Source organism: Anser brachyrhynchus (assembly GCF_964034855.1).
Source record: "Anser brachyrhynchus genome assembly, chromosome: 1".
In the NCBI taxonomy this organism is placed as follows: domain Eukaryota; kingdom Metazoa; phylum Chordata; class Aves; order Anseriformes; family Anatidae; genus Anser; species Anser brachyrhynchus.
In genome coordinates, this window is record NC_137694.1 from 87,767,762 (window position 1) to 87,785,666 (window position 17,905).

The 17,905-nt window shown below is 41.8% G+C and overlaps 1 protein-coding gene across 1 annotated transcript; it reads right to left on the bottom strand.

Annotated features, from left to right (window-relative positions):
• Positions 1–499: 499 nt before the first annotated feature.
• Positions 500–17,536, bottom strand: GPR89B (G protein-coupled receptor 89B). Its single transcript, XM_080571618.1, has 14 exons — positions 16,273–17,536; positions 14,433–14,492; positions 13,472–13,575; positions 11,956–12,062; positions 11,015–11,116; positions 7,966–8,086; positions 7,603–7,683; positions 4,913–5,022; positions 3,601–3,689; positions 3,142–3,234; positions 2,694–2,789; positions 2,049–2,138; positions 1,322–1,387; positions 500–1,160 (listed from the first exon to the last, which is right to left on the bottom strand). Exons 1-14 carry the CDS (start codon positions 16,483–16,485, stop codon positions 954–956), a joined length of 1,539 nt encoding a protein of 512 aa, XP_080427744.1. The 5' UTR covers positions 16,486–17,536; the 3' UTR covers positions 500–953.
• Between the last annotated feature and the right edge of the window lie 369 nt (positions 17,537–17,905).

Consider the following 17,905-nt stretch of genomic DNA (forward strand, 5'->3'; position numbering starts at 1 on the left):
TCTTACCCTTATCACCTATGAGCTGTGTTCCAGAAGAATTTTATAACAAAGTCTGTGAGAGTGTCTATGGGAAGCTACAAGTTCAAGTCACATGAATAAAATTTACTTTTATGCCTTGAATAACATCAAGAAGGGGAAACAGGCTACTGTAGAAGAATAGGCAGGTAGTGGGGAATACCAAATTTACAGCATATAAGGTAAACACATTTATAACACAGAAGGTAAACAAGGCATAGCTGTGATCTTTGACTTCAGGCTGAACTCAAGCAAACAGGAATCTAAAGCCTCTGTTCCATTTATACAGGCAGGGGAAACAAAGTTGAGGTTCAGCAACAGAGAGCTAAGCTCCAGCTGACAACGACAGCAAGTACTAATGATAGATACATGTTCCTTCAACTTCTCTCCGTTTCACTTCTGCCAGGCAGGAAACCCCAGCCACTTCCTAGCTCACTTCCAAACAAATATTTCGGGCTGACAAAAAACAACTCTGATGCTTGCATGAGATATTACAAAGGCTTATTTAATTCCACAGACACCCACAACCAGTTCAGGAATTATCATCCTCTGAATCCCAATTATGAGTTGCTTTTCAAAAAGAAAAATCACATTTCCTTGGTGCCTTCTATGAAGATGTTCTTCTAAAACCAAGAGGTCTTATATCAGAGAGCCTACTATGTAATTTCTGCTCTCCCTAGATACCATTGTACCATGGATCCCCCTTATTCCTTGGCAATGAATTATCTCACATTCAGTTGTGCGTTCCCTTTCCTTCAGGCTGTGGCACCTAAACAAAATGCGCCACAGGGCTTGATTGAAGACGTGGATGTTCAAAGAGCCAGTTACACTGCTGGAATGCACAGACTCTCTTGGCTCTCTTCAAGTTTTGCAGTCCACAGGAGTTGCAGCAGTCCAGCAGAAAGGACAAAAGAGCAGTGAGTGACTGCAGTCCTTACTTAAAGGGCCATATGCTTTTCTGGAGCTTGTTTGTGTGCTAAGTAGAGAAAGAGGATACTGGATAGTGCACTAACTAGGAATATCACATCAAACCAACGATGATAGAAGTTGAACTGGAGCTCTCCCAGGACTTCCGTTATAATAGTGCGATACTCTAGAGGCATACTCATCCGAATCAGGAGCACTGATGATACAAAATACATACCCTGTAAATTAAAAAAGATACAGTAGCAATTGTTTCACAACTGGCTATGTGGCTAAGATAGGTCAGCACACGAAGACTTTATTATCTCCGTATGTATGCACACAAATGTGTACAGACACATAAATGTATACAGGTGATATATGTATGGTTCTGAATACTCACCATGATCTGTGCTAAAAGCAGTACAATAACATTGGAGGACTTGCTGCTAGAAATGGCATAGAAGAACTAGAAAGAAAAGAAAGTACTGGAAATAAGTAATTCAACAATGATGCCTTAGGGTATCATGAAAGCAGCATGCCATTCAGTAGTTTGTTTGTTTTTTTTTTAAAAAAAAAAAAAAAAGAAATAGGCGTGTTTTTTGGAGAGGTGCCTGTACCTACTTTCAGAAACCTGCATTCTCAAACATGAATCTCCTAAGCCAGTGGCAGGCACCACATGACAGAAGTCATATAAAGATATATATTTAAGCTTAGGCACCAAAAGTCAGGCCAACATGATTAGTCACACGTCTCTTGAGTTAATGCCTTCCTCGCCTGACAAAAAAGAACTAGCAATTCAAATTAGGCAACCGAAATCCTTTTAATCACCATCTCATCAACTTTACTAATAAACCTTGGCTATAGCATCATTTTGAACCCATGCTTACATTTAACATCACATTGAACATCTACATTTCTTCCTGAGAACAACAATAAAAACTGAGTGGAGAAATACAGTGCAGGAGATGTTTTTCCTCCCTTCCTCCCTCTGCATGGATTTATATTCAGATATTAAAAACATAAATGTGTACTGAATGTCTACACAGTATATGCTCTGTCTAAAGTTAAAGTCCCAATAACAGCTTTCCTCACCAAAAAACAGATAAGAGAGTCTTGGCCAAACCTACCTTTGTGAGTGTAATTAACAACCCTCTGATAGAGGTGACAATGATTATTCCAACGAGAATAAAGGAAATGTGTTGAGACCAGAATTTCACCTGTATCAACGACAAAAATACAGTTAAGTCTCTAACACCACATTGTATAGCTGCCAATTCTTCGGGATCTTTTTGTGTTCTAATTGTACCGATATCCATGGCAGACAAGTTTACATAACGGACATTTTCACAATTATAACAGTAATTGATTACTTTTAACACACAAGAAATACAGATATAGCTTACACAAATCACAAAGAACCCTGTACTTATAGCGATAGATTTAAAAAGTGCAAATTACAGAACATCTACGTGTACAGGCAAATGTAATTACTCTGCAGATAAATGTATTCATCTAAGCAAGACAACTAGCATGTTTCTATTTGCCCAAAACAAGCAAGCACATCACTGCCTCTCTGGCAAGATCACATTACCTTCCCAGCATAATATCAGTTTAAAAACAAAGTTCACGGTGCATTTTCCTTTCCTCTTCAATAAGTCGGAAGTCAAAGATGCATTCTCAGGGCTCTATGACTCCTACGTTATTAGTAGTATGATTTTGTTTACTTAAGGTAGGAATTACTGAAAGGGGTGTAAGGATTAATAAATTCTCACATCAAATTGGATTCCCAAATAATTTACAGTGATCTCAATTCCTCTTGTGACTGGATCTGTCTTCCCCACACGGTCAAAGACAATATTGATAGTTGCCTGCAAGACAGAGATGGATTTAGATTCAAACAAGTACATAAAAAGCGCACCTCATTGCTACCTGTGAGACTCTTGCTTTGCATCACTAAGGAGGGGAGGAGCAGCTGAGTAGTCTAAGAAGGTGCAAAACTACACACACCTAAGAAATACTTGTCTAAGGTTCTCCAACAAGACAGATGCAGAGCTTTATTCAAAAAAAAAAAAAAAAGTGTTATTTTCTTTCAGAATTTCCAGAAGCAAGATTTTAAGGAGACTAAAGCCTTACTCAATGCAGTGCACATATAGCATAATCTATATGTAGGGGGAGACACTTGCATATGTCCACATAAAACACAATAAATCATTTACATACCATGAAGATTTTCCAGACGCAGTAGATGGAGAAAAAGTACCCCAGAAAATTAAAATATTTTCCCTGGAAAGTTTTGGAGTACTCTATTCTCTCCTGGAGATACAAAAGGGAGGAGGGGGAAACAGAACACAAACAAAAATATCATTACCACTATCACCCACAACATAAAAACATACATTTTAATGGTGCACCAACAGTGGCAACTACAGCTTTATCCTTCTACACCCCTTAATTCAAAGGTTTCTGAATGACTTTAGAAACAAGGGGCATGCTCCAGTGTATATCAAAACTGGAAATAAACTGCCATCTAGACCCCAAACTAAAGAAACAGATTCTCACTCCACTGCATCACACTTCAACATTCACCTGCTAAACAGGTTTCAATTTCTTGTAACATACGTTCTCTTTGAAGCCACTCTGGCCCTCAGCGCCCTTCTGGGCAGTTACTTTGGTTTGTACCTTTGTTGCATGCAGGTCAGCAGTTTCCAGAAAAAGCTGCTGACTCAGCTCTTCTAGGGCATCCACTTCTTGCTGGATAAGGGACAGATCTGGCAAACCAGCATAGTCAAGGCTAGAATACATCACAAATTCTTAATTAAAAAGAAAACATTCCCTGCCTTCACCCCAAGATCCACATCTAATGGTTTGACTACCTTTTTGATCCAGATCAGTTTTCTTATTCAGTCTTAGTGCTCCTTGCACCAAGGGTCCTAATGCACCCAAAGAAATCTCAAGGATACCTATCTTGCACAGTACTCCATTTTAAGAAGGCAGGTAACAGACAGCAGTTAGGCAGTTACACAACAAGCTCTTTATTCCTCTGCCTAGGGAACACAGTGCAGAACCATAGCTCTCTAAGACCACTTCTCCAAAGTGATCAGTATCCCTTGTCATCAGAGTACATTATAAGTCACTCTCCCATCATCTTCAAAACCAAAACCACTGAGTAACTGCCCCAGGAAATCAGTGATTATTATGAAAAGTCTAGTAAAATTGCAAATTTTGATTTTAACAGCCAGTGGAAAAGGAGAGGAAGAGGACTCCTTGGCCTTAAATACGCAAACTGAGTACTTGAAATGGTCTGGCAGAAATTCTTGGTAGGCAAAAGCAAGTTAGAGAAATACAGAGAATCGTAAATGTCCATAAATTCCTTCTATCCCTTTCATATAGGCAGGACAACTTCTGTTCACCTGCTCCTATCCACCTTTTTGTCAAACTGCTCATGGCTTGCCAACTTGCCAACACAGCCAAAAAGCCAGCTATGGGCTAGGTAAATTATTCCTGCGCCTGAGACAGTGCTGTTGTTTTGCCCAAGTACGCCACAGATCCTCCACCCTGGAAGACTATATTTCAAGTTATGAAAAAAATATGCATGCAGGTAAGTCGTGTGAGCCAAGGATACATCAGAATAGAAAACTGCCTCCACTCCAGTGTTGTGACAGGGTAGACATCTGCAATGTGACACAGCAAGTGCATACATATGTCCTGCAACCTGCTGTACACCTCGACTGTGGTGATGTAACAGCACATTTATATGGTCGGGCAGCAGCATACAACTCCAAAGTATCTCAGTAAAACTGTGTGTTCAACCCCTGGGCAAAAGGTGAGACAATGCATTGCTAGAGATCAAACTTCCCAGGAGCCATGGAACCTTTCACTCTGCCTTTAGAAAGTGTTGAAACAAGTGCTTCATAACCTGCCTATCTAAGGCTCTTCCTTTCAAAAGAAATGAAGACTTGGAGCCGCCTCCCAGCATGCAGATGAAGGATACTTTCACTGCCTGCAACAGATGTTGTAACACTTTTTATCATTCCCCAGAAGCCAGTGGGTTTGTTGTGCACTTCTCCTCTCTGGAACATTGTCCTGTGAGCCACTGCTATCCTGCAAGAACAGAAAACACAAGTCTTTAGGAATAAAGTCTTTTTATAGAAAAGAAAAAGAGAAAAAAAAATCATCAACAACCGAAAAAAACAGTTCCTCAGAAGACACTGTTAAACTAAATTCACTGCAAACAGATGCCCCCTTTTTATTTCCCTAAGCACCAATCTTGCTTCATAACATTATCTTGATTAGCTCTGGAATAGAGCCCAGATCTAATCAAGCAAGATTCAATGAGACACTTCCTAAGACTTCTATTCAGAATTCTGCTTCAACGCTTAAAGAGATTTACATCCAATTAAAAATAAATATTCAAATGGCTTTCTCAGTCATGTGATTAGCCACTTTCTTCAAACACATGACTGTGCTATCTCAAATTTAGGAACTGGAAAAATTCCCCTCTTCTCATTGGAAAAATGCCCCTCTCTCCCCTTGGACACCTCTATCATGTTCCGCCTCCTCCACAGAAGTGTGAGCACTGGGCGGTTTGCAGCAGCACTCTCTGATATGCTGTCACTCACTACTAGGCTGCATGACAAGCTCTTATGAAGTAGAAACACATAAATCCATTATTGGACTGAACCACTGGATGCTCACGGTGAACTGAACATGACTTCTAAAACTCATCCAATACTACAGCAGCAGCTGCATATTGTCCCTCACACTCTCATGTGCACTGCAGCATAATTCCTAAAAAAAGTGCTAGCTTCTGGCCTCGTTACCTCATGTTTCTCTCCACTGAGATTTATGAGCCAGCTATCCATCTACTCCCCAACTGAAAACTATTCATAGGATTGTCAAGGCGATCCAGTTTGACAGTGTTTTGGCCCTTTTTTGTAGCTGCAGCCAGCATCGCTAAGCTTGGCACCAAGCCCTCTTCAAGGTTGTTGATAAGCAGTGTAATAAAAAATAATAATAAATCACTTCTTCACACACAGAAGAAACACCCAAGAGGCACTCCTCACAGCACATATGCCCATAGACTGCAAATAACAGAGATCTAAAATAATCTAATTCCTCGCAGTAGCTGCAAAATATAAGCAAGAACTGCATTTTTAATCCTTGTTATCTTCCCAGTACGTGACTCCCCCTTTCCATCCCAAATGAACAACAGCATTGCAGCAAAACTGCATCTAAGTCAAGGTGAAGTATGATACATGTGATACATCCATTTCAGGTGCTCTGATTTGACTCTGGTATGAGGTAACATAAAGCAACGGTGTCACATAACTTAGGCGTTTTGAACTTGAGCCTGAATTATGCAAAGTCTGCAAGGATGAGCATAAAGAACCTCCAAGCTTAGAGGTAAGTTTTCATAATGCTTCAATGGAGTACACTCAGGAAGGACAAAACAATAATTCCTGCACAAAAAGGATTAGTGAAAACAACTTTCAACAACTATCTCCAGAAAATGCTAGTCCCAGACAACCTTACTTTTAACCCAACGTGACCCTCCCCCATATCAGAGGTCCAAAAACGCTGTACAAAAGAGCAGTTGGAAGCAGCACTACCCAGAAATCTTTCAGCTCTAGTGCCAGTACGTTATTATGCTCCCAGTCAATTATATCAATCAATTAAACCTCTCCATTTAAATAAATTCTCTCTCTACTTACTGTCTCACACATCGCCACACATACTGAGTTAACATTTGTTCAGCACTTAACATTTCCAAAAGGGAAGAAAGAAGATATGCTTTGACTACACTTTCATATGCTAATACTGATCAGCACATATGCATGCTGGTGACTAATTCAGCAAGGTTATGCTACCTTGTAATACGCTTGTAATACGTTAAAAGGTTCCATTAAAACATCAGTGCACCAAAAGTAAAGATTTGGGGGTTGCCGTGAGAATTCAGTGTCAGAAATACAAACCTTCGAAGTGACGTGGATAATTGTATTTATTCCGTATAACTGGTAAGGCACAAAATATGCTATTTGTTACAGCACACAAAAATTCTTTTAGTGTAAATGCAAGTACACTATTTCTGAAAGTAGCTTTTTCACTTGGGGTACAGGGAATAAGTTAGATCAACAAAAGCAGAGTTCTGGCAGCATGCCTGTGCACTACACTACATTCACATTAGCAACATTTTGCGAATCTACTAAACTTAACTAATATTTTTGCAAATGGCAAGGTTTACATAGCTGTGTCCACACCAGCTCACTAGCGTGCTTCAGCTTTGACCTGGAAACTTCAATATGTGTGAACTAATTGCTGTACCAAAACTGCCAGTACGAGAGACTGACTGTGGTGGATTTAGGGTCACTTATTCATCAGGAGAGAAAAGTACACATCTTAGACTAGTCAAGTTGCCATCAGAGAGTTAGAACTTGTCTGGGAAGCCTAATCTGTGCCACTGTGGTAAGAAAGGGTGCTATTAGAGCACAGGACTGGGAAAAAAACAAAGTTGCATGTCAGGCCAAAATGAACCACACAGCTCCCACCTCATTCAGCCACCTGATTCACTGGAACATCTAGCCCTGACAAGACCAAAAATTTTGGTAATTTGAAGATTATCTTACACCATACTGACTGCAAACCCCTGAAATGAATCACTTCATGCTACTGCTGACTTCTCACCTTTTTTTCTTGCTAACAATCATGTCCATAGTCTGAAGGAGTCGTCGCTCCAAAGCAAGAATATCTGCATCTGTCACATTCCTGCAAAATGGAGACACCCAGTTAGGCCTGCTATCCCATTTCAGGGGAAACATGCTCATGGAACACGGAAGAGAGAAACTTGTATGAATAGAACACAGTCCAGTGATGGAAAATGGCAATAGCTAGAGTCAGCATACTTAGAGCACAGAAAACAAAGAATTGTCACAAAACCCTTAAGGACGGGAAAAAGGCAACAAAACAAAACACTTCAGTCAATCCAACAGGAAAAGCAGAAGAATAATCTCAAAAGGTGGACAAAGCATTTCACAAGGCTGCAATTACCTGAGAAAGTAGGACATGTAAGTGTATGGACAGTTGACAGCACCAAATCCTGACAGCAAAGCCATGAGAGTCACCCCAATCACACCCACGCGGCTGATGAGCTGTTCTATAGACAGAATTCCTGCGAGATGAGAAACACAACATCAGTAACCAGTTGCTCTCTTCATTCTGCTCCACAGTTGGTGCCTTCATGAAACCATACACATACAGAGCTGTCTAATGAAACCAGCTACCTTCACAGTGCAATGACCAGAGGTAATATGAAGTATAGACAGCGAGTATGAAAACAAAGAGGTGACTTTTCTGATGGAGACTTTCTACCATGCTTAAAAACAGGGACGGGAAACTCAGGCTATGAAAAAGCTTCAGAGAGATCTGAAGGGGACTAATGGTCAATGCTGTGGTCCTAAATTATTAAAATGCTAGTGATTGGACTTTGTTGAGGTGGGAAGACAGATCACCTGCCAGACACTATAAAGCAGGCATCTTCAGCAAAGCCACTTCTGCAAAAAGCAGGATTAGAGTTACCAAATGAGTTGCTCCTGGCAAACTGGCCCAAAAAAAACTCTCTGGACCATAGCAAGGAAGCCCTATCCTGCCAACCATCAGACATCCTCTCCGTATCTGCTGTAACTCCTGCTTGTAAGTCAGTAGAGGTGACCACAAAGCAGGCATTCTATCTGAGCATGAGGTGAACTTTAAAACATATATTCATTAACAGCATGAATGTCAAGCCTGTGCTGCAACCAGCAGCAAGCACTGAGATCGCTTTTATTCTTCCCAGCCTACACAGACCTCCACTCGTCTTCTCAGGACACACTGCCATGTGCTATTAAGCATCACTCACGTTTTAGAGAGCTACTTATAGAGTAGCTGCTACACACAGCACATTTGGAGCTTACATGGTTGCAAAGCTGAGATGGCCAAGCGCCAAGCCACATTTCATGCTTCAGAGAAGGGGAATAAATGATGAAAACACAGCAAAAGGACTTGACAAAGGGAGACCGAGACACCCAGTCATGTGCAGCTGCACAGAGATTTACACCAGCTACAGAATGTGCTACAACATACTGGCCTTTTGCCCCACACACTGTCAGATAGCAGCAGTTAAAACAGAGGTGCCTTCAAAATGATATGACATTCCACCAGCTAAAGCAATGCTCCCCCGTAACACTCACAGCATCCCTGCTCTTGTGATCAGGTCACATAAAACACATGCTTTATAAACTCGGATGAAGATAGGAGTCTTACACCAGTACGTAATCCAAGTAAAGAATAACCTTCTCTCTACATTGCGCTCCAAAACTCAAGTCTACAAAGTCATACTGCTGCCGACAGAGAGCCCTGGTGCCTGGTGCATTTCCCAGCTGCAGCACAGTGCCAACACCATCCCCAGGTAAAGCAATTCCAACTCAGGAAGCCAGTGCATGTACTTTAAAGGGCTTCCACGACAGGATCCTACACATCTGAATCAGGACAAAGCCCTGCCATAGCCTTGTCAGTACACGTAGGACAGCAGCACCCCAGCAGTATTGCAGGAAAAAAGTTTAGAATCCTTTCCTGTTAGCTTCTGCCTACACCTGGTAGGATAAGGCACTGTATAGCTGTTAAGTGGAGGTACAACCTTGTAAAGCAGAAGATAAAAAACAGAAACAAGAGAAACACTACCAGTTATGGAAATCTGCAGTCGTTACTCAATTCCACAGAACCTTTTCAGCAGTCTGAATTGGGATTACCTAAACCCTATGGCTAAACTCCCATTGGGTTATTATATTCTGCCAACTCAAGCTCCTTCTGCAGTTGAAGTAGATACACTTTTTTCTTGGCAATGAAACGCTGTGCAGAGTGATCTGTGCTATTTACAAGCTACTGTACTTCATTGGCAAATGACACAATTACAAAACACAGATACACACTTTCTCTTAGGTACCTTTTAGGATCACAGAGGAAAGGGTGAGCAGACCCTACAGCAATTGGTATCCTTCAATTTTTAATCTTATAAATGAGTACCAAATAAAGTAGCCTCACAAAGAACAGAGAGATTAAGCTGATGGATATCTATGCTGACAGACATGTTAACCAATTTGAGTGAAACTGTGTGAATCTCTCCTGTTGAGAAAAACATAGAAACAATTCTCCGGCACTGGGGATAATGGCAGGATAAGTTACACAGGAAATCCAGGTAACAACTAGTCCTTTCTACAGTCTTGTAAGGCACACCCAGGTGCTCAAAAGATTCAGTTATGCACATGCTAACAAGATCTGTCGGACCCCAACTATTCCAGGTCCACACAGTATCTTCACACTATAAATATTCTTGGTTCCATGAGCGCAATGCAGAGATACCCAAGCTAATTCTGCATATAAATAGCTCCGGTATCCAGCAGGACTTATCAACTCACATTCTAGTACCATGCAATTGTGCTGTCTTTGGACTCAGGTGGTGTACGAAGCTGTACCAAAGCTAATATGCCCTGCCAGACACGTTGCTAGCTACAGTCTAAATAGCTCTGGTGTTTGGAACTCGGCCATATTTCGTCGACTGGCCTGTCAGCCACCTATGCTAAATTGATCTGATTTCAGTCACAAAGAAAAAAAGATAATCAGACTGACAACAATCAGATGAAGGATTGCTTGTCAATTCTATTCTTAGAGTACATTAGTCTCCACAAGAAAAAAAAAAAAAAAAACAAGTGAAGAAAAACTGCGATCAACTTGTAACCATAAAACGTCATACATTTTGTGGAGATGAAGGAAACTGCTCAAAAAGTACAGTGTTCCTGCACACCTTAGGCCGTTAGGACTCGTTCACTTCCCTAAAGTTTTCCCGTGGTACTGGAAGAAAACTTATGCAAATAATTCAGGTATATCCAACTATTTCTGTCTGACAACCTTTAGATTCCATATTTCAAATCAGACCGAGTTGCAAGAACTACTTTCTACAGTCCCAAATGTAGAGCTAAGACAACACAATTAAAGCTCCAAGATAAAGGTCTGATTAGCAGACTGTTTTCAGGAGGAAAGGGATGAACAAGAATATGAAACTCACCATGTTTCGGGCTGAGAATGGGAAATGGATCCCCCAGCTTCCAGAAGAAATACATGAATGTCAACCACAGAATGCACGCAAAAAGTAGTTTCTGTCTGTGCACTAATGGAAAGGAAAAAACAAAAACAGCGCTTTAAAGAAGTTCTTCTTTTAAGGCTTTTTCAAGCTTGCAAAATCACTAAACATTAGTCCAAAGGCTGCTTTGAACACAGGTGGCCAAAACAGGTGCCACCTGACAGACTGAGAGCTAACAGTATGCGCTTCCTGCCAAACTCCTGCTGGAGACACCACCACCTTTTGTAAGAGCTAACACAGCGACACAACACTTTGGCATTTCCCTAAGGATGCACAAAGATGGCTGCACTGTGAACAGGGAACCACTTAGCTGCATCTGTCTTGTGTGACACTGAACATGAAACTTGGAAACTTCACCTTAATGCCAATACTCCCAACCTATATACCTGAGCGTGACGAATATCAATAGCTCAAGGTTAAATGCGCATTAGCACATGGAAGAGGCCTCAACCAGACAGCAGTAAGAAAAAAAAAATCAAGGGTAATGTATTGAGCTTTGCTGCCTTATTTCTTTCACCCCTTAACAGAACAACACAGGCTTGCCGAGGTCTCCAGGGCTTGGCTGCAAGCTTAAAATTGTCAAGGAACTAATTCCAGTAACATTACTCCCAAGCACCAATCTTTGTCAAAACCCAGAAAGAAAAGCTACGTGTGTTGGGGTCAGGTAAAGTATCCCCTAACTATTCAATAAACAGTCAATGCTCAGGCACTGAGTTCCAGACAGAAGTTAACTAGCCAGGACAAAGTTAGGGGAAGGATGGAAACACAGGAATAGCAACCAACACATCTCTCTCTCGAAAAGAAAGAGTCTCATTTGAATACATGGTCTCAAATTAGCAGCCCCACTGCATAAACCAAGTACTCACATAATCTGATATTGCTCACAACAAAGTAACCGATGTAGAAGGGTACCATGAAGACTAGGATGAGCAAAATGACACACAGGTTCAGCTTCCAGTGAAAATATCGAGAGCTAAAACAAAGCCAAAATACAGATCAGCACACTATAACACAGCAAATTTCTCAAAGAATCACATCTCAATGAAGTCCTTGCAACTAAATCATACATTGGATAGTACTGGCCTAGCATGTAGCATATTCTGTTGGTTTTGTGTTTTTTTTTCCACCATACACAGCTCAAGAATGTGTATTTCAAAACTAACAACTACCCAGTAAAATCCACTGAGCTATTTTCAAAAATACTCTATTTTCTAAAGTGATTAATGCTGGATGCATCATGATTCATCTGGTGTACTACTTGTCTAGTTGAACATTAGATCAAAATGAAGTATAAGAAATAATTAACTTTGTAATGAATGGCTGAGTCAAAAAGGGCTAATTCAAATAGAAAAGATTAAAAATACTTAATGTTCATAACTCAATATGTTTCGTTTCAAAGTGAATTTTCTCACATACAAGACATTGCAAAGAATTTAGAACACACACACACACAATCAGTAGTCCTCTGACCAAAAGATATTAGCCAAATCGAGAAGAGATTCATCTTGGTTGAACTGACTTTTCACTTAGTTTTCACAGAACAATACATGTCCAGTTCCCAATACACACCCATACCCTGTTCATTCCTCAGGGAAGAAGAACTTCAGAGGATCCATGTCACCTCTCCCCTAGCTAATTCAGAGGCAGACATTTTCATCTACACTGATTTCCAGCCCTTTGTTGAAACTCATGAAAGCATTCTCCACAGTGATCTCTCTGGCTGCAAGCTCTACAGATTAATAACATGCAGTCAAAACTACCATTACCTTTTATCAGTTTTGAACTTCGCGCCTTTCAACTCCTTTGATTGCTCTCTTAGCCTTGTATGATGAGAGACAACGAACAGGAATCCCAGATAACCTCTACGTGTTACTGTTCTACCTTCTCTCTCCTGGTGATTTCTGAAGTCCTCAGTTTTTAACAGCCCCTATGTCAAGGGAGGATGTGCCTTTGATTCACAAGGACTGCAGTATTACCTAAGTACAGTTTTCATTCCACAATTGGCTTCACATCTTATTGTTTTGACCAGTGCAGAAAAACAACTGCTTACAGTTTTTATAGTCCTTAACATCTGAAATGTGCTCTTCAGCATGATCTGAAGCTTCACAACACTCCCATGAAAGAAACTGTTCTTTCATTTCACAAATGGAGAAAGCCAAAGACTAAAGCCCTACTATTAGTCCACACTAATAGTGACTGCGCGGAAAATCAGGAATTTAGGGCTTCTAGTCTCGTGTTCTGACAAACAATTCCAGTTCAAATATCTTTGTTGAGTTGCTGACAATTTTCTCACACAATTTCTGCAACCAAAATCTAATCTACCCATGAAGCTGCTGCTGAACACTAGGCAGGCTAGTCCTTTCAGTCAGCTCTCAAACTCACCTGCTGTTCAGCACCCCCAATATCTCAAAGATGATGAGCTCAAACATAGTACAAGAGAAGGCAAAAGTCACAGAGAAGATCACCTGGACAACATATTGTCGCACCTGCAATGGAGAAAATAAGCCAGAGATTTCAGGCATTTCCCTTCATAGAACGGCATCCTGACATCCCTCAGGTAAAAAAATAAATAAATCACAAGGTACAATTGCACACAAATCTTGCTTCAAGGCACCTTGCATTTTATCCAAATGGGAAGAATAATAGCCTGTTAGAAACCAGAGGGCAAACCTAGAAGTTGCTCAGTATTATACTAATGGAAGCTATCACCATATTTAACAGAGATGCCTTACACAGAAGGGACATCAAGTGTGTAATGCCCCTGAGCAACCTGACTAACAATAGGCCCTTGCTATTGAGCTCCATGCTCTTTACCTTAGATTTTAAAAAAAGATCTGTATCAGAAAAACTTCTGGGGGTTGAAAGTGGTTTGCACTTCAGCCACCTCTTGCCTAGACTATATTTTCTCATAGCTCTCTAGGGATAAGAGAATGCAACAGTGTTATCCCAACCAATCCTCAACAATTCGGCCACAACAAACACATCCCACCAAGGTTAAAGTTTAATTTGATTTTGACTCAGAAATTCTACAATTATATCAGGCAAGCTTACCCAAGCAAAAGGGAAAGCCTTCTATTACCCTGGCTCTTCTTCCACTTTTTTTTTTTAAGTTTCCGATATAGAAACTCTCAGTGACCCCAGAAAAAAAATACATTTCCCTAGATACTAGGAGCCTTTTAAATACAAGTACAGAGGAAATGAAAAAGAAAGTAACTGTAAAGACAACTAGAAATAAGATAAGAGAGCTTAAAGAGAGGAGAAAGGCCAGAAGCAGTTTTAAGGATATTGCAATAACAGGGAGTAATTTTAAGATACAGAATTGTAATGAAAGGCCCCTTCTTACCTCATAATCCTTGAAGAGCTTGCGCATGAAGAATAGCCATCCAAATCCAAAGAACAGCACCTGCAAAAGAGGTGAAGCACTTGACATTTATATCCAGTAACTTGCAGAATATGAAGCTGCTCAACTCCTGGCTGTACATTAAAGAAATGGAAAGAACAGAGCTGGACCAACACACACAAGCTCTACAAAAGATTAACCCTGCCACGGTACCATGTAGAGAATAAGATTTTAAATATTCAACAGTAGCGGGTGTAAAAGCCTATCATCTTTAAGAAGATTGAGCCAAGACAGCTTTTCTCTGTATTCCCAATTTCTCAGTTCCTCAGTTCCTGGCCTGCCAGAACCTTTGCACTGTTGTTTCTTGTTTCACACTTCCAATCTACAGAATCAAAGTTTATAGTTTTTACAGGAAACACAGTAATGCAGGCAAAGTAAACATCTGAATGTCCACATTACATATCTTCTAGTGAAGAGCAAATCTTATAAAAAAAGTCACCTACTTCCTTAAGATGGCACGTGCATTTGACTTGTCTAGAGAGGTCTTAACACCAAATCAGGCTATGCTCCGACAGAATGCGGGAAAAGGGTGTTAAAAGCATCTCTATGGTTGGGAAAAGGCAGTGCTGAATGGCTCAAACTTTAATCTGGAGTTGTAGAAAGCCACATAGAAAATCTAGCTGAAGCAGGACAAGCCAATAATGCTTTGCATTTCAAGGGATCTCAGAGCACTCTCCAGGACTTAGTTAAGTTTCAGGACACACCTGAGATGGACAGATGAACATAACAACACAGCTATTTTGCAGAGTTTTGCAAACTTAAAATAAATACAAGTTATGCAATGCAGCCCGAACTGTAACTACCCTTCTTAACCCAGAAAAAGGAGACTGTGTTGTCAGACCTTGGGTAACCACATCTAATCCTCAGAAGACTGAAAACAAGTGTAATGATTTAGAAGAACCCAATCCAAAAGAGAACTCACTATATAAATATATATGTCATCTTTGAATAAACCAAAGAGAAAAATTGTTGTATGTCAGTGTGTAAGGGACAAAGATAGTATTTGGACAGAGCACGTGGAAAGGCCAGAGCTCTCTGTCTCCCCATGAAGGCAGGGCACTTTCAAAGACAAAAACTTAGGGATGCATGTAGGTGATTTCCTCGTCCATGAGAGGTAACTGGATCTCAGCAGTGGCACAGGAGAACACGATGTAGATGTAGATTTTAGATGTAGCCCTTAGTGATATGGTTTAGTGGAGGACTTGTTAGTGTTAGGTCAGAGGTTGGACTCGGTGATCTTGGAGGTCTCTTCCAACCTAGACGATTCTGTGATCTACAAGCAAGGAACACCTGGAGAGCTGGGCGAGCATCATCAGGGTCATTTGCTGTGAGAGCAAAACTGGAATAGGACTGAGGTTTGGCGACTGACAACAGGTAGCAAAGCTGGTTCGAGGAGGGCTTCAGACTTTAAAGGAGTTGAAAGGAAAATGATGAGAAAAGTTAATATATTGCACAAGCCCCGTGTAAGTCAAAGCATGGTAAAACAGTGATATTCACATAAAGTCGATCCACATTTAACAGCTGGGGAGGAGAGAGGAGAGGCAAACTTATTAAAAAATAAATAAATAAACGAATTAAAACAGAGGAGGGGATAACCAAGGACAACGCTAACATATGAAATTATATATGAACATTATATTGAAGTAGAGGCGGCGGCCAGCACTGCGCATGCGCGCCCTCAAGCCCCACCCACTCCCCCCAGAGTCCCAACGGCCGCTTCCGCAGTCGGCCCGTCCGGGCCCGTCCCGGCCGGCCGGCTCGGCGCCCCCGCCCGCCCCGGTACCTGGGACGTGACCATGATGGCGGAGTCGATGAGGAAGCTCATGGCGGACCCCGCGCCGCCGCCGGCCGCCGCACCGCTCCCGGCACCGTGCTCCCGCCGCTGGCTGCAGCGCGCAGGCCCGGGGAGGGGTGAAGGGGCGGGGCGAGGGCGAGAAGCCGCCCCCCTGCCCTGGTAAGGGTGTGGGGAGTGCCTCAGGACATGGCGGCGTCGCATCAGTTTGTCCTCAGGGAGAGGCGCCCCGCGCTGAAAACCTCAAAACTGATAATAGGGATGTTAAAAAGAACGATAATAAAAATAAGCGTAATAAGGTTGATTATGATAAAATAAAAAATAATATAAAAATAGTAAAATTTTAAAAATGTGTGTCCCTCCCGATTCTCCTCAGAGGAAGCAGTCCCACCAAAGATGGCGCCCCAGGGCAGAGGCCACGCACCCCCATCTCCAGCTGTGGAGAAGGGGTTGAGCATGAGCAGAGGCCAGGCAGCTGGGGGACCTCACTGCAGGCAGCAGTGGAGCCCCCAGCCAGGCATTGAGTTATTTCCCTGCCTGCATCCTGCCTGCTGGTGGAGGTGTCTGTCTGCCCCCAAGAAGTGCATGAAGGAGTTGAGGGAAAGGGTCTCCCCTGCAAGGGTGATGGCAGCCAGTGCCTGGGGAGAGGCCTGTGCGGCTGCACGGCGCCATGTCCTGCATCCGGCCCTTCCCGCTGCAGCCCGGGCCAGGGGTGGCGGTCAGGCCTCGCAGCCATAGCTGTCAAGGAACGGGGCCAGAAGGGAAGTAAAAGTTCAAACAGGGAATTTCCTGATGCCTATCGGTGTGAGATCCAGTCCTTCTTGTCACAGTTCTGCCCTCGTTTGAACCTAGTGGTGTCCGTGTCTTTTTTTCCTCTTAAAAATATGCCTAACCTTTGCCACTCAAAACTGACTATAGTTAGGGTAATAAATCATAGGGGAAGAGAGGGAATAAAGCAGGGCAAGTCAGGAGTTCAGCAAAGCACGGAACACTTGCTGACTGAAAATCAGGAACCTTAACTCATTGCAACTCATTTCACTAGGAAAACGGTTCTGCGTTTGGTTGTGTTGAGTCACCGGATTAGTCCCACAGTCTCTTGGATAGTTTGGCTTTCTGTCTTGCTGTCAGCCGTCTTGTTTTGAAATCTGTCTCCTTGTCTACAGCATTGCAATGGGAAAAAAGCATTCAGCTTTCATAGGGAAATGAACTGAGGGAGCACATTACTCTATCTGATCTGAGGCCCTTTTTTACAGCTTCTGGTATTGCTGCCAATTAATGTCAAGCTGAGATCAGAACTTGCCCGTTCATTCTGTCTGTGCCTATGCTTAGAAACTGATCCTTCCTAAAGTGATGAGCCTGTTGAGCTTGGAGGGACCTGTGGTGGCCCTGTTCTGCATTGGCAGGTTGTGGGGCAAGGTTGGTTGCTTGCTTGGTTGGTTTTTAAAGACAGAAATAAAATGGAAATCTTGTAAAGATTAAATTGTTCAAAGCCAAATTCTGGTCTTGTTTAACCCTGGCAACTCTGCTCATTTCAAAACAAGGGGAAAAAATAAGGCAGAGTTTGGTCATAGCTCATTAAACTTTCTTCATTGCATGTGTTTATAAATAGGCTTGTAACATGTCT

Coding starts and splice junctions, on each gene's coding strand:
- GPR89B (XM_080571618.1), bottom strand. CDS start 16,485: ATGCGACGCCGCCATGTCCTGAGGCACTCCCCACACCCTTACCAGGGC. Junction 11,117..11,955: donor TGTGAGCAATATCAGATTAT/GTGAGTACTTGG, acceptor CCTTTCCATTAG/TGCACAGACAGAAACTACTT. Junction 1,161..1,321: donor TGCTTTTAGCACAGATCATG/GTGAGTATTCAG, acceptor TTTAATTTACAG/GGTATGTATTTTGTATCATC.